The sequence below is a fragment of the Microcebus murinus genome, chromosome 3 (assembly GCF_040939455.1).
Source record: "Microcebus murinus isolate Inina chromosome 3, M.murinus_Inina_mat1.0, whole genome shotgun sequence".
Taxonomy (NCBI): domain Eukaryota; kingdom Metazoa; phylum Chordata; class Mammalia; order Primates; family Cheirogaleidae; genus Microcebus; species Microcebus murinus.
The window spans coordinates 26,868,203-26,885,329 of NC_134106.1; the positions used below are offsets into that span (position 1 = coordinate 26,868,203).

General features: G+C 37.4%; 1 protein-coding gene across 10 annotated transcripts in view; it reads left to right on the forward strand.

Moving 5' to 3' along the window:
• Positions 1-17,127, forward strand: part of LTBP1 (latent transforming growth factor beta binding protein 1) — a 401,756-nt gene that overhangs the window by 303,283 nt on the left and 81,346 nt on the right. For all 10 annotated transcript variants that reach the window (XM_012788393.3, XM_012788394.3, XM_076000662.1 and 7 more), the window contains 3 exons: positions 5,127-5,249; positions 7,341-7,463; positions 13,632-13,754. In XM_012788393.3, coding sequence (XP_012643847.1) covers positions 5,127-5,249; positions 7,341-7,463; positions 13,632-13,754 — 369 coding nt within the window. The remainder of the gene's footprint in view (positions 1-5,126; positions 5,250-7,340; positions 7,464-13,631; positions 13,755-17,127) is intronic.

Below are 17,127 nucleotides of genomic sequence, written 5' to 3' on the forward strand. Positions count from 1 at the left end.
TTTTCATTTTTAAAATCAATGTATATAAACTGTTTATATATAATATACATATAAACCTATGTACATGTGTGTGTATATATATTACATATTTTTTTTGTAGGTATAGTGTTGGAATTTGTCCAAGGTTTCCCTAATTTTTCTTTTTAAGATTCTTTGTTCTTAAAGTTTTAATTTTTTTTCTTATGGTCAAATCTGTACATTGTTTCTTTTCTGCTCACTCCCACTACTTTTATACCTATAAGTATGTTCTGTCAAAGGCGAAAAGAGGGAATAAGTAAGATTTTTCTTCTCTCTTAAGTTAGTGTCTCAATATTAGCGAAGACTCTAGGGTGACAATTAATTTCTCACCATGGTAGGTGGGCAGTAGGTGAATACTCTCGTGTCCTGTAGATATTGAAGCCTCTTCCACTGGCGGTAGGGAATTTGCAGGCATCTGAATTTGGTGCCTTGCTCCTTTTATACAACAGAATACCAGCCATACATGTGGCTGGTACATCTCCATTTTCTCCTAATTCTTTCTCTTTTGGCCACATCCACAACTTTCCTACTGACTTTTTAAACTGGGTACCTCCTCAGACCAATTAGACATGAGAATCATCTGAAAGGTATCATTTCTTCCTCCATGCACTGGGTTCATGCTAGATGAGGCTCTCAAGCCTTGCAAGTCATTGTTAATCTTTACTTTATTGCTATGTTTAGCTTATTTCCATATGCTGTCATTTGGTCTTCTTTCTTTCCAATCTGCCTGGTCCTTTTCATCTGTTTATAGCTGAAAACTCTTGTACTATGTCCTCATCCTTCATATTCCAAACTGATTGGTCATGATTATATTCTTCAACTTGCATTCTCTGACTCATCCAAATTGATCTCACAACTGCCCCGTGAATATTCTGTGCTTATTTGTTCCCAAGCACTTGCTCAGGTTTATCCCATCTTCTTCCTCACTGCTTATTGGTATGATTCTTCTAGTGGCTCACTGTACAACCTTAGGTGGGCGATCTCAGATTTCCAGACATCTTGTCATCCCTGAAATTAGGGGATTGGACTCTCTAAAGGGATGCTGCTGAAAGTAGACACATATTGAGTGAGACACTCTCTTGTTCTTGATCATTGTAATCCCAGCTGAGCCTGCCCCTCTCTGAGAGGTCTCCCTAGATCCCAGAATTCACACCATCACCATCGATTGATGCCACCCTCGGAATACTCATTTCCGGTCACTTGTGGCACTCTGCCAGGCTGCTGCAGAAGCTGTTCTTCCTTCCTTGCTTCCTTTCCTTTACATGTATAAGGGAAACAACATGTGGCAGGCACTGTGCTTAAAGGAAGATGTTACTGAGAGGCTACATTCTCTCAAAGAACTTTGACTCATTAGAAGAGATTCAAATCTGCAACAGATAATTATGGGTAACAAAACACATTAAAAGGCAGGATAGCTGGGCATAGTGGCTCAAGCCTGTAATCGTAGCACTCTGGGAGGCTGAGGCAGAAGGATCACTTTAGGTCAGGAGTTAGAGACCAGCCTGAATAAGAACAAGACCCTGTCTGTACAAAAAACAGAAAATTAGCTGGGCATGGTGGCATGTGCCTCTAGTCCCAGCTATTCTAGAGGCTGAGACAGGAGGATCACTTAAGCCCAAGAGTTTCACTTATAGTGAGCTATGATGACGCTATTGTACTGTAGCCTGGGTGACAGAGTGAGACTCTGTCAAAAAAAAAAAAAAAAAAAAAAAGAAGGCAGTATAGCTGTCTTAACCAACTAATGAAGGCTGACATCATCATTGATGTCATGTGAATTTCATGTATACCTGACATAGTGTCATGACTAAAGCACTTCATCTCTGTGCCCTTCTTTTCAAAAACCCATAATCCTAGTCTAATTATGACAAAAACATAAGGCAAATACATACTGGGGACATTCTACAGGATTCTGGCCTGTACTCCTTAAGACAGATGAGGTCATGAAAAACAAGGAAAGACTGGGGAGACAAGACAACTAAATGCAATGTAGTACCCTGGAATGGATCCTGAATCACAAAGATGACATGATTGGAAAAACTCTTGAAATCCAGCAAAGTCTAGAGTTCAGTTGTTTTTTAAAAAAGACAGTATAGCAGATCCCACCTCTGACACTTAGAGGCTGTGTGGGGTTGGATAAGTTACAGTTTCTTTCTTCGCTAAGCCTTGCTTTTCTCATCTGCAAAAAAGGGAACAACAATGGCACCTACTTGAGTTGATGTGAGGATGGCAAGAGATAATACAGGGACAGATGGTCCAGGGAGAATGAGCTAATGCAGGGGCAGAGCAGGACGTGCTGGTGATGGTGGTGTTTGCTAAATGAGAGGCATAAACGAAGTTGTTACAGCGCAAAGTGTGTGACTAATTCTGCTTGTGTGCTTCTGGGAAAGCTTCACAGAGGTGTAGCTGTTTGAACTTGGGTCTTAAAATATTGCATACAAAAGGGAGAAAAACTTGGCAGGCAAAGGAAACAGCACATGCCAAAGCTGAAAGGTGGGAATGGGCTTCTTGCCTCAATTTGGCATTTAACTTTGCCCTCTCCCCTGATTCCAATGCTGTCTCCCCATTACTGTCTTCTGCTTTGGAAACCTACATATGCACTAATTGTTCTCCTTACTCCTCTGCCAAAGTCTTTCTTTTCTACAATGATAGCATCATTTTCTTTAACCATCTCATAATCTTTTCCCAAACCACATCAGGTCATGGCTGTCAAACTTACCCCAGATTATGAATCTGTCCTTTTTCCAATATCCCAGCAATTCTGACAATCTGGCCTTGTTGATAGTCCTAAATATTGACTTCATCTTTATCTCACTAAATAGGCTGACAACTTTCTTCAGGTTATAAGTACGTGAGCTGAGGTATTAATTTGTTACTTGTTTCTCTTGACCTTATTGTATCTGTGCATTTTAGGATTGTATGTCCTAAATTTATAAATACCTCGACATATTCTCTATTTTAATTCTAGACTTGTCAAATAGTATGTGCAAAAATTCCCTTAAATCAATACCTTTCATGGGGAATGATGTTTTCTATTTATCTCTTGGCACAAAAAAAGAGAAGACATTTGTCCTGCATGCCTATTTTATTAGAAAGCTTTCTTTTGTCTCAGGAATTTTGTCCCTCATCAGAAAAGAAAAATATTTTTATCTCTAGAATTACATTGCCTTTGTTCCCTTTGATCACTTAAAAGACCCAAAGATCACCTTGTTCAAGATAACCGTTGTCTCAAGTTATTCCAAGCGTATGTGTCATGACTTGTAATGAATTACTTCTGACAGTCTAAGCAACATAAATGAGCAACTTATGTAATATGTCTGGCATACCCTGACAGTACTTGGAATGGAGAGTATATCCCTGCTGCAGACATCTTCACATGGGAATGCTTAATTTGTCCTGTTCTAGGAGAAAGTCAAAAGGAGTCCAGTGCACTAAAAATGTTGTCAGACATTATGGGAGATCCAGCCAGCTACAAGAGCTATTGTTGGTCTTACGTTTGTGAACTGACATCTCAAGTATTTTATAGAATGTGCTGAAGGAAAAATATGATATAGGCTGATCTTTGCTGCCAGTGACTCCTAAAGCTAATAGAGTGTTGGAAAGGTGTTAAAATAACTTTTAAAATGAAATTCAGCTTGTTTAATTTCTCTGTGGACAGTCAATAATTGGCAACCAAGAATTATTTACAAAGAAAAGAAACCAATAACACAATTGATGAAACAAAAGTTTGTAGTCAACTAGAGTAATTACTATGAAAAATTAAACAAATTCTTGAACTCCAATTACATATAATTTGTGTGAGCAATTTCAGGAAACATAGGATAATCTGACACCTTGCTTGTAGCAGGATAAAATTCAAAAGGCTAGTGCCTCATTAGAAGTTAAGAAATGCAACTTTGCTCGGGAAATAGGTAATTGTCAATAATACTTAAGGGAAAGAGCCATACAGTTAATTGCATTTTCCTGGCAAAAACTTTTAGATGCATTTTAAATAATATATTTTTAGAGGAAAACAACAATCTATCATGCATTTATCTTTGGGACATGGTTTCTTTAAAACAAATCCTGCTATTTTCTTTATTACTCCATTTAGATGAGGGCGCCTTTCTTCCAAGTATAGGGTTGAGTATACTCAACCTATAGGTTTTGCATCTGTTCCCTTACAACAAACCTGTGGTGTAGATGGTGAAGATCAATCGTACCATGTTTTAATAAACATAAACTCTTATAAACTTACTAGCTATTCGGCAAAACATGCTAAGGAAGATCTATACAGACAAGGCAAAACAGAATTATCTATAGGCCAAACCAACATAATAGCCAAACAAAAACATTTGGAAAACTAACACTACTTCTACCAGAAGTGCTCAAGTTATTAATGAAGCTATTCTTTCATTTTAGTTGTGTAATTTTGTTTACATGACATTTTCTTGAACCCTCATTAAGAATTATAATTCTTTCTCAATCGGTAGCTTTATCTTCAGTCAAGACATTTTTTGAAATCCTCACTTATCGCTTTCTCCTTTGGTATTCCAGCAGTCATAATAATGTTACCATTTTTCTTGACTTTCCTAATTTTTTTGCAAATGAGCTCAGTGTTCTTTAATGCAACTGTTTGACCCAGTAGTTCAACTTCTTCTAAATAAAGTAGAAATGTCTGTGTCCTTCCAGAACTGCCTCTGTTTTGATTTTGTTTTTCAAATTCCTGGTAGAGTTTTACTTCTGCCTTCGTTCATGCAACTCTACAGGTCAACAAACTGGTAGCCATTATTCTGTGCTTCAGCTTTTGCCTTTTGTTTTCAACTCTGAAATATTTCACATTGTTTTTCTGCTCTATCCAAAATATGAGAGAGAGATAACAAGAAGCTTGAAGTTATAAGTAGCTCATACTTATAAATTTGTGGTGTATTTGTAATTATTTCTGTACTGCATATAAGCATCCTGAGGTTGATACAAGAAAGGTTGGTGGATTGATACATACTGAAGTTCATAGTACCTCCGTAAGAAGCGCTATTATTTTTGTAACAATAACCCCTAAGTACATTACAGGGAGCACTGCATTGTCCTAGGTAATCTCTTTTTGAAAACAATTGTCATTGTTGTGTTTGCAGATATTGATGAATGTCAGCAGGGGAAGCTGTGCATAAATGGGCAGTGCAAAAATACCGAGGGCTCCTTCAGGTGCACCTGTGGGCAGGGGTACCAGCTGTCGGCAGCTAAAGACCAGTGTGAAGGTAAGAGTGTGGCAACATGACTACTGAGATTTCATCTTAAAGTGCCTGGTCGGAAAAGATACTCATTCAATTGAGTGTGCCTTTTAGAAATTACCTGGGTGATTGCTTTACAGTGCCAGAAAGCCAGGGATTTAAGTATATGTTAGGGAATCCAATAAAACAAGAAGGAAGGAGAGTTAAATTTGAAAATATGGCAGTAGTGATCAGTTGCTAGGCATTAATATTAGGAAGAAAAATTATTGCTCTCTGTATAATTCTTTAGTATAGAAAGTGATTTCCATTTAAACATTTAAATTCATTTAAAGATGTTACATACTGGCATGTCAGGAATTAGAAGGCCATTATATTGGGCTGGTATTATGTTATGGAATGTTAATAAACTTGGTTTTTGTGTCTATTTAGCTTTAGAAAATTTTTGCCTTTTAAAAAAATCATTAAAGAAGACTTTTCAGTAAAACTGAAACAGTGTACTCCTTATACTAAGAAATAAAGTTTGCAAAATTTGTCCTATTCTTACAGGTAACAGGATTCTGGACTTGCTAGGGTTGACCTTAGACTTTTTAAAGAAATATTTCACTGACATCACACAGAAATACTTTACTTCCCAATAAGGATATGCTTCCTGACCTTGAAGATACCTGATATCAGCTGTGACAAGCACAAGTGTCCAGAGTTCTTGAAAGGAAACATCATTTCTTATTTAAGAATAGAATCCACACTATATAAGACTAATAATTTTATCATAAGGAAACAAATAATATCCATATCTATGTGTACATTTTGAATGCTTAATAAGCAAAAAAAATCCGAGATAGTGTTATAAAAGTGATAGTATATGATGGTAATTACAAAGACATCTATAAACATTATCATAACATTCCCTACATATCCCTTTCTAGAATGTTACAATACCTAATCTAGAAGTGGAGAATGATAAACACATATAAGCACATGCTTATATACAGATCAATTACACAACTTTTTCTAGATGTTATGAGGGGACTCAAAGCTTTTGTACTTCATTTTATGACTCCTAACTCCAGTCACCAAGCATTTAATGAATACCTGCTATGCATAAAAAATACAAATGAATGGATAGTAAGATGTCTACATAGGATACAAGAAGGTTGCTTTATTCAAAGTCCTTTGCTTTGAAAAGCTTTTGGTACTGTTATCAAAGATAATCACATACATCCAGAACCACCTACTGGATGATCAGTTCAGAAAAAACCATGTCAGATGTTGAAAACTATGATAGCCAAACTGATGCTATGGTGAGAGTGGGGGAGAGTAATGGAACAGGGTCCCTGTGGGAACTGATAGGCGTGTTAAATCTTATAGAATCCCATTGACAATAGGCGAATGCTCTCAACCATTGTAAAGAATGTCCATCAAAAGAACAACATGAATTGAATGCCTACTCATTGTAAAATGCTAGGTCATCTAAGGAGTAATAAAGATTTAGTTGTCATAGTCCCTGCCTTCAGGGAAGTTAAAATCCAATCATGAAGGTAAAATAATTAAATGCATGCAGTATATCATGTGCTGCCTATATGTAGATATCATACATGCCTGTCTGTGAGCCTGAACTCAGGATTATAGGTACAGAACAATCTGTAGGGAGGCAGAAGGAGAGGGTTAGCAAACTTTTTCTGTAAACGGCCAGATAATAAATGGATATGTTTTCCAACAAAACATTATACACAATAATCAGCAGTAGGGTAGGTTTGGCCTGTGATCTATAGTTTGCTGACCCTTTGGCTTAAGTGCTTTTAAATTCAGTGTTGTAGTTGAAGTTATAAAAGAAATCCAAGATGGTTAGATTGGTTGGGTTTACAGATTACAACAAAGTATTTGCCACTTATCAGTGAACAGTGGGGTTAATATGTTCAGCCCATTGGTTAAATGTTTAAGTTTACCTGGATTTTCCCTACTGGGGAATTACCTTTTCATAGAGGTCTGTTTAAGTCACATGATGAAAATGCAAAATCAATTGTAAGCCAGATAGGTTATAGACCTCCTTTATCTGAATGATCGAAAATCTCTGTGAAGCACTGCTTCTACCGTTTCTGTGTACTTCTTTGCCCGTAGATATTGATGAATGCCAGCACCGTCACCTCTGCACTCACGGGCAGTGCAGGAACACAGAGGGCTCTTTCCAGTGCGTGTGTGACCAGGGTTACAGAGCGTCCGCACTTAGAGACTACTGTGAAGGTAAGAATTGCGCCTGCTTTTGCAATCATAAAATGCCAGGATCAGAGGGAAATCTGAACATCATCTTAGCCTCTGTCCTTGAGCCCAACCTGATGACTTCACAGTGAGAATATTATATCCCTGCAAAGTATTTTTCCCATAGTCACACAAATAATGCCAAGAAGGGAAGTAGAATCCAGGCTTTCTTTGCACTGATTGGAGCTGTCTTTTAGAACTGTGTCAGCCAGAGGTGTAAAGAATTAGTTTTACTTTACCAGCTATAGACGGTTTATCCTGGATGCATAATTCTGAACCATAACACCTAATTTATGCAGGACCAACTTCCAAATGTTCCAAATAAGTAAATACAGCTTAACTTTCCAGACAACTAGAAGGTTTTGAAGAGCCAAAGTTTAACTCAATTTTGAGCTTTTTGCATAAAATGTTTCTAAAAGGTACTGCACATGTAGAGCACTGTGCATCGTTAACCACTTCCACTCCTCGCCATGGCTGAGGACCTGCCTGCAGTCCAGTGTACGGAGAGGGGAATGTTTCCTCCCAGCGTGCTGCTTGCTTCCTTTTGCCACCAGCCTGTCACTTGTGAACTCTGTGTCCAGTGTCCACCCAAGCAATAAGTTTCAGTTCACCCCTTTTCCTGCATTTAGAGCCTATCAGTTGTAAAAACAGAAATGTGAGCATTTGGCAGTTGCACCTCACATGCACAGTTTTTGAGGGAGGGTCTGAATCCCACCTTTGGGAGAAGTAGGTGAGCTTTTTAGGGAATGGTTTTGTGGTGCGTATTTCAATGGTCTCAAATCCTTTTTCATTCCCAGTCCAGTTGGTTGGAAAGATCCACTGTAGTTTATAGCATTCTGCATTTCTGACCAGACAACTTGGCACAGCAGGTATAAAGTGGCTGAGTAGCCATACCTGCTGCCGCCAGGAATGTGAAATGACCCAGCTCTTCTGGAGGGCAAGTGTGGCAGAGTTTCAAAGGTCTTAAAATATATAGAGTTTATGAATCCATAAATCAACTTCGGGGATTTTATCCTAAGGTGATAATGTTCCTCAAAGGGTTAATAACACCAGTGAAAAGTTGTAATCAATATACCTGTTGAAAAATAGGCAAATGGTCAGGTAAGTGATAAATCAATTTAGTAAGATATGATTATGTCTGAAAAAGTATGTTTGGGGAACTCTAAAGTATGAGTAAACGTTAATCATTTGGCACAGTGGCATTCTGAAGTGGAAGGGGCAGTCGTGTAGGGGAGAACCAGTCGTGGAAGAATCTATTCTAGAACTAAGTAGGTGGTAACATATATGGTAGGGAGCTGAAAACCTAAACTGACCATCTTCATCTCTTCTGCCCTGATTCCCAGGCAAGCCAAGAAGGTAACCAGTCCATTGATTAAATCATCAGAGGGTCGTTCATATTCATCAGAGGGTGTGTTTTTCTGGTTTGGCTGTTTTAATGTGTAACCACCTTAAGAGAAGTGTAAGGTTTTTATTCTAAAAGTATCCATTACATGAAAAGTCAAACAAAAACATTTTAGCCAACTTGTTCTTCATTGCTAATGTATATGTTTCTAAGATACAATTAAGTTCCATAAGAAAGCTTCTTTTGGAATATGTAATCAGGCCTCTTTCTCTTAAAGTCAGGACCAATTTCCCTCGTGTTCTGGGTTATAAATAGGACTGGAGTCCGTCCAACTGATTCAGAGCTCCCTTTGAAACTATGTTAGCACTTCAGCCTGCTAATTCCCAGCTAGTTCTGTTTCTGACACTCCCCGGTGGTATTTAGCCACAATTAACGGAGCTGTGGCTGTTCACGTGCCGCTCACAGCTGCGGGAGGAAGAGCCATCTTTCTTGTTGGCTTTCATGTTTACATGTGTAATTTTCCTCTAATAACTCTGGCAAAGACCTTGTTTTCTTATGGCATTATGCTGTAATCCTCCTGGCCTCTGCGTAGAGTCAGAATCCTAAGTGGTGTGTTCTTCTCTGTGGGCCGCTTACTGCTTCCTGCATGTTCAGTAACCCTCAGTGATGATCGGGGGGGCCTCATTTGTCCTGGTTCTTAGAGGTCTCGGGCGTCTCAGCCTTCAGAGGCTCTGCCTCTGCCTCGTTCCCTCCCAGGCACAATCTTTAATCTCGTGTCTACCTTAACCTGTCCTCAGCCCCTCACTGAGGTCGCTCCCTGCAAGTCCCTTACAAAGCCTGAGAAGACAACTCATTACTTACTCTGTCTTCCCTTAGCCCTTCATTCTTGGTCATTTCTTTGTGGACAACATCAGAAAAGGTGGGGAGACGTGATCGTATTCCTGTCCTTGTGATATTTCTTTCCAAGTTGGAGTCATTCATTTATTCACTTGTCTATTTGTTCAAATATTTATTTAGTGCCAGGCACTGTTCTAGGCACAGTGCATACAGCAATAAACCGAACAGAAGTTCCTACCCTTGTGGAGCTTACATTCTAGTGAGGGAGATAACAATAAACATGCTGAATAAGCATGTTTTAGTTTGTTAAGTGGCAATAAATGTTAACGGAGAAAAATAAAGTGTGGTAGATGAGGAGTGCTGAGGGAGGGTGTTGATTTTAAATGAGGAGACAAGTAGAGGCTTCCCTGAGACAATGACATTTGATTATTTATAGGAAGAGCATTCCATTCAAAGGAATGGCAGATGCAAAGGGGGCAGGCTTTGTGGAAGAGGTGAGGAGTTCCACATGGGCACTTTCAGCTTTTGATGCCTAAAATGACCATTCAAGGGGAGATATCTGAAAGGCAGTTGCACCTTTACATTTGGAATTCAGGGGTGAGATCTGGACAGGGAGCCCTCAGTAGATAGATAGTGTTTAACTCCATGAAATTGGATCACCAAAGGAGTGATTGTGGTTAGAAAAGCAGGGCCCTGGGCCCTCCAAGATTTGGAAGTAAGGAAATAAGAAGGAACCAGCAAAGGGGATTGAGGGGAGAGTGGCAAGTGAGGAAGGAGGAGAACCAGAATCCCAGAGAAGAAAGCGCTTCACGGAGGAGGGAGTGATGAACCGTGTCAAACAGTGATGGTTGGTAAGAGGAGGACCAGAAATTAACCACGGGAGTCGTAGTAAGATAGGGGTCTTTGGTGACCTTGGCAAGCTTAGTCTCGGTAAAGAAGGACCAGGATTCACCCTTGTTTTCCTTAAAAACCTGTGTCCTAAATCCTAGGAGGAATCTGTCTTTTCATACCACCCCATGTGGTGGTGCAGAACAATCTCTTGTTGGGCTCTCTTAATGTTTAACCTACTCTTTTTTGCTCCGAAAGTTATGATAAAGATCTTTTTGTGTCTTCTAAAAAATGCTTAAGTGTAAAAAAAAAACAAAAAGAAAAATGGAATAAGATTTTTAAAAAATTAAATAAAAAGATCATTCAAAAAATTTTTAAACTAAACCTGACTGTAACATAAAGCACAGAGTTTTTAAATGTATATAATTATTTATAAACACTTTATGTGTTTTTCCCTCACATTCATCATTTCTCTTAGATATTGGAAAATGAATGAAAATCACATTACTTTTTTTTGAGACAGAGTCTTGCTTGGTCACCCCAGGTAGAGTGCAGTGGCATCATAGCTCACTGCAACCTCAAACTCCTGGGTTCAAGCTATCCTCGTGCTTTAGCCTCCCAAGTAGCTGGGACTACAGGTATGCGCCACTACGCCCAGCAAATTTTCTATTTTTAGTAGAGATGGAGTCTTGCTTTTGCTCAGGCTGGTCTCGAACTCCTGAGCTCAAGCGATCCTTCTGCCTCAGCCTCCCAGAGTGCTAGGATTACAGGTGTGAGGCACCGCACCCAGCCTCACATTACTTTAAAGCAGTGTGAATAGAGCTGACATGCTTCCATTATGCTGAGGCAAACATCTAGGTTGTGGAATATTTTTCTTGTTGCTAAATTTCTTATTCTCAGGATTCTCCTTGATCTTTTACAAATTGAAAATTTTTTACATAAAGCCAATGACGAAATATACTTCTCCTCACTTTGTCTCCATTTCCTACAGAACAAAGTAAGGAAGGTGTATCTAAAAACTGATCCTCTACTGTACACCCATTAGAATAGTTGTGGAGCTATTAGAATAAATATGGAACATTTGGAGTTCTCACACTGCCCCTGGGGGTGTAAATGGTCTGGCTGCTTTAGGAAATAGTTTTTTTCAAAACTTAGACATAGACTTACTGTATGACTTACTCTAGGACCCAGGCATGCTATGCCTGTGTGTTTACTCAAGGAAAATGAAAGCATATGTTCACACAAAGCCTCACACATGAATGTTTATAGAAACTTCATTCATAAAGGCCAAAATGGAAATAACTCCAAATGCTTATTGAAAGGTGAATGGGTGAGCAAACTGGTACATTCGTACAATGGAATACTACTCAGCAATAAAGAGGAGGGAACTATTGACACACACAACTTGGATGAATCTCAAAAAATGTTATGTTGAGCAGAAGCCAAATACAAAAGGAACAAAAGGGAGCCTCTTGGGGTGATGGAAATGCCTGTACCATGACTGGTGGTTACAAGGATGTATACACATTTGTCAAAATTCACTGAGCTGGACTCTTAAAATAGATGGATTTATTGTATATAAATCATACTTAGTGAAGTTGGAGAAACACATTAAAGAAAAAGCAATAATTTGCTTTAGCGGAGACAAGGTCACATCAGCTATGTTTTATGTTTTGATATTCAATATTCAGAGATGTTCAATATTCACTATTCAGAGAATGTTTCAATTGTGAACACTCATCATCATCACTTGTTTTTGTTTTGATAGAATGAAATGATAAGGCGCTCTCTTGTTTCTCTTGTTTGCCGTGTGAATGGTACAGAAGCCAGTTAACTGGCTGATTGCGTTCTGTGAGGACAATTTAATTCAGTGTCACCATATTGGCACCAGATGGCAGGGAGTGTAAGCGAGACCGTGGAAGTCTCCATGTTCACTTCTTCCTGGCATCTCACACGTATTTTCACAGCAATTGTAATTATTTGCAAGAAATGCCGTTGAATGCCAAATTCTGAGCAAACAAGGTTTTGTTCCTTAGCTTTCTTCAGTGTTAATAGTTTAAATCCTGCACAGACACCACAGAAGAGGGACTCATGGAGTGTGTTAGGAATAATGAGCCCTGACTAGGAGTAAATGTGGTAATAAACAGCCCTCGAGAAGAATCTGCCCAACATTCGCGCAGTGAGGGGCGTCATTAATTGTCTCACATTCTCACAGTCAAATCTCATTACTGGTTATGGATACCACTTTTAGTTGCACATATGCTGTAAAGATACGCGTTTTTGAAAATCCAGGCGAAACCTGTTTGTGATAGCTGCTGAGTAAGTGATGGCAACTAGGCGTTTGATTTTGCTGATTTGCCTTCATCTAGAAGGTCGTCTTCCTCCTCTGTTCTCTACCCTGCTCTCAAGACTCCCCGTAGAATACATTTCCTCTGTCACATGAAGCCTCTCTTGATCTTTATATCTTTTCTCTAAATTCATATGACCCCTAAAGTTATTACTATTCTTTTATCAAGTAGCTATATTTTCTGACCGTTCTTAAGCTAAATTGTTTTGGATTTATAAAATAATTTAATATCTTACATGTTTATTTTTATTAATACAACATAGTTTATTTTTTTAATAAACATTTTTCTTTAGGGGCAAAAGCCATGCCAAAAACTTTTAAATCTTTCCTATAATGCATAATAGGAAATATTTATATATAAAATATATAATATAAATTATATGTATAATATAAATTACATAAATTATATGTAATATAAATTATATATATGATATAATGCATCTATAAATAGATGAAGCATGTTTGGTATGCTTGAGATATACTTGACAATATGTATATTTGAAGTATTTTTATTCTCTATTGTCACCAAGACTGTAACCACGTAATTGTTTGTTACAGAATTTTGACTTCTCCTCTTCCATTTAATTTCATTTGGTGTTTAAAACTTCCCTGTATTGTTCAAGGCTGAAATCCTTTAAAGTGTTTCATTTTTTTTAAAAACTCTCAAAGTTAAAAAATCTGCCATGCATTTAAGATTATGCATTATAAATGATATAAAAATAATGCACCTTTATGTGATAAGAAAAAGTGTCTAATTTTCTAATATTTAGTCATTTAAAATTTTTAAATCGGTTTGTAGATATCAACGAGTGCTTGGAGGACAACAGTGTTTGCCAGAGAGGAGACTGCATTAATACTGAAGGCTCATATGATTGTACCTGTCCAGATGGGTTCCAGCTAAATGACAATAAAAGATGTCAAGGTACTTGTCTCTTTTTTTTTTAGACATTTTACATAATTCTTCAATTTTGCAATGCTTTCCAATGATAGTATGTAGTTTTGCCATTTGCTTTATATATAAATAATCTATGCCAATGTGCATTATTAAAATATCTTTCTTGGGTCTGCATCAAGTGCGGGAAGGTATTGCTTTGTCACCGTGTCAGTGGAACTCATATGTGTCAGAGCTGTGTCCTTGCTGTGCATGGTTCTGTGCAGAGATCACCTGTACCTTGCTCTTCCTTCCATTCACCAGCCTTGGTACTGGATTCTAAATGATCTTTCCAGCCTTTTTATGTCCTTCATGGGCATATTTTATTTTGTCCCACAATTGATATTTATCTGTCCTTTTCCCTATCCCTGTTTTTATCCAGTACCCACCATTGCTTTTTTTCCTTCCTAAAAAACCTCACTAATAATTTGGTCAAAATCATGAAGGATGAGGTTTTATATTTTTTTCAAAGTACTCTCACATTTAGTCTCCCAAACAGTACAGTGGACACAGATACTAGTAAGAACACAGTCACACAACACAGGTACTAGTAAGAACAATCTCAACTACAGCTTTAATTGAGCTTCTTCAATGTGCTGAGTACTGTAGGTATCTCTCAATTCTTACAGCAACTTAAGAGCTAATTTTTCTTACATTCACTTTGCGCATGAGTAACTGAGGCTCCAAAAAGTTAACTAACGTGCTCCTCTCTCATGAGTGGTAGAGTTGACATTCGAACCCAGGATCTTTTCCAACTATTCTTCCCTACATAGCCACACCAATTATTGTTACATTTATAGTCAAAAGAAAGATGACAGTAAAATTAAGTGATTTTTCTCACAGGATAACGCATTGAGTCATTTTGACACCATGGCTAAAAAATTAGATTGTCTAGATTGTGTGTCCCGACATTTTTAGCTATACCTGCCTGCCCCACAAGTTTTCCTAGATGTATTAGTCTTAATAAATCTATGCCTATATTTGCCATTGAAAACTCACACTTATATTTACCTTTACATCTGTTTATTCTGATACTTGGATAAATGTTATTTTTTTCTTACTGTTTCTCTGTCATTATGGAACTGTGTAGTATATCCCAAGGTACAAATAAATAAAAGATTGTTGGGGTTATTCTTTATCCACTGTTATTGAACATGTATGACTTTTTTATTCAGGATTGTCAAAAATCATATCTCCTCATATGTGTTCTAAATAACAATACTTTTGAAGGAGACGATAGTGTCTACTCTCCAAGATATAGCATTGGCGTAGTATTCTCCATATATCTGTATTAGTATTCACACCCCACTGTGTGTCATAGAGATGTAAAAGACCAGGGACCTTTGCCTCAAGGTTTTTAAAAATTAATTCCATTACTGATCCGAGCATTTAAATATACTGCTATGTACCTCATTTGATATCTTGTATTTATTTGCCATCATAAAGCAGTAAAGCGAATTTCAATTTTTCAATTTTTCTAATGCAGCAATTAAGTGTGCTTGGATTTAGTGTAGCAGAGAAGGAACATTTGAATTATAAATAAATGTGCTTGGATTTAATGCAGTAGAGAAGGAACATTTGAATTATAAATTTATGTTAGAATATTTCCACTTGGGACTTTTACATTTTAACAAAATGAATCTTGATTCATATAAAAATACCAAGAGATGAAAAAAGAAGAAGAAGAAAAAAAAAAAACTAAATGTAAATCCTGTTTTTATTACAGGCCTTTTGGCTTAAAAGCAATATTTTCTTTTCTAATTCCTCTTTTGTCATGATTTCTTTTGGCCCAATAGAGGCAAAACCCAAGTTTTAGTATGAATGGACCAAGGTTTCATATTGCAAATTTTATAACTTCTAGAATTAAATCACATGGAACTAATTTAATCATCTGATTCATTAATCGCACTACCATATTCTCTCAATACATAAAATTTGTGTCTGTGGTTTGATATCAGCTCTCAAATATGTACCTGCTCCAAGCATATGGGGGTTTATTGACTTATCAATCACTATGAAATTGACTTCATTCTCTGTCACACTTATTCCTGTTTTCCAGAATAAATTAATATGTCTATCTGAAAAATGTAAATCCAAATAACTGAAAAGCATTTGTGAAGTAAGTGTTAGAAGTGTTTAAGGAATAGTGTCTATGAATTTGTTTCATCACTTTCCTTCTCCTATTAGAGGCTGTTTGTGATCACATATATACTCACCTCACTTTGAATTCTCTTTTCACTCTGTCACTGAAGGCAGCTTTGTGATCTTTCACCCTGCCAGCAGTTACTAGCCTACTTTTCTCTAATCCCATGATCATGTCAGCGTTTTGTAGATAGGCGTAGATTAATTCTGAAAATGTCATTGATGGCAATGCTAGTTAACCATGGACATGTTTGAGTAACAGTGTGTCATAGGCATAACCTTTAAACCTTACCTAATATTCTGATGATACTTTCATACACAGTAAGCCATTTTCAATTGGAAATGTGTGTAGGATTCTCTTTCCCCCACAAAACTAATGATAATATACAAACAATATGGAACTTCCACGTTAATAGTCTCTTTAGGAACGTGGCAGGATACATTTGAGATTCAAAACACAGTTCAGTTTCACGTTTTGAGTTACACATGCCAAATTGTGAATTTCTGTGGCATCTCGGACCCATGAAAGAAACCCAATTTAAATATAGTCTGGCTTTCAGCTCAGAGTTACTAGCAGCATAGTTTAGAAATGCCTCAATAAGTACAGTCCAAATTGAATGCATATGTTTCTTTAGTTCCAGATATTCATGTTGTTCTTTCTTAGCAGTTTCCTGGAAAAAAGTCTGAGAATTCATCTTCAGTTCCTGTCATCAAACTTTTTGACAATTTTTTGTTAATCAGTGGCTTGCTTTGATGCAAGAAGATTATGCACATTATTCTCTATGCAAAGTTGCAAAGTGGGTAGCTTTTAAGGGACCACATTGAAACATAAGATAAAATAAGGAGGAGGTCTTGGATAGCTGCTGCGGCTTCACAAGATGCATGTGGATTTTGGGCTTGAGCCCCAGGCCAGTGGAACTTTATGGCACCTTCTTGCTCGGATATCAGTAATTTTATAAAAGAAGTAAAGAATTTCACAGAATGAAATCATGCTGAGAAATAGACAAGTAGAAAATGATTCATTGATCTTCCTTGAAATAGCTGAAAATTAGTAACAATCATAAGAATGGGAGGATTATTAAGAAAATATGAGTAATTCCTGCCTGGTTTCTTATTTTGGTTTAGCAATGAATAGGCCAAATAGTCTGAATTATGTGGCAGATGGAAGGGTAAAGAGTTCAGGACTACTAAAGAGAGAAGGATAAATCAATAACTGCCAAAA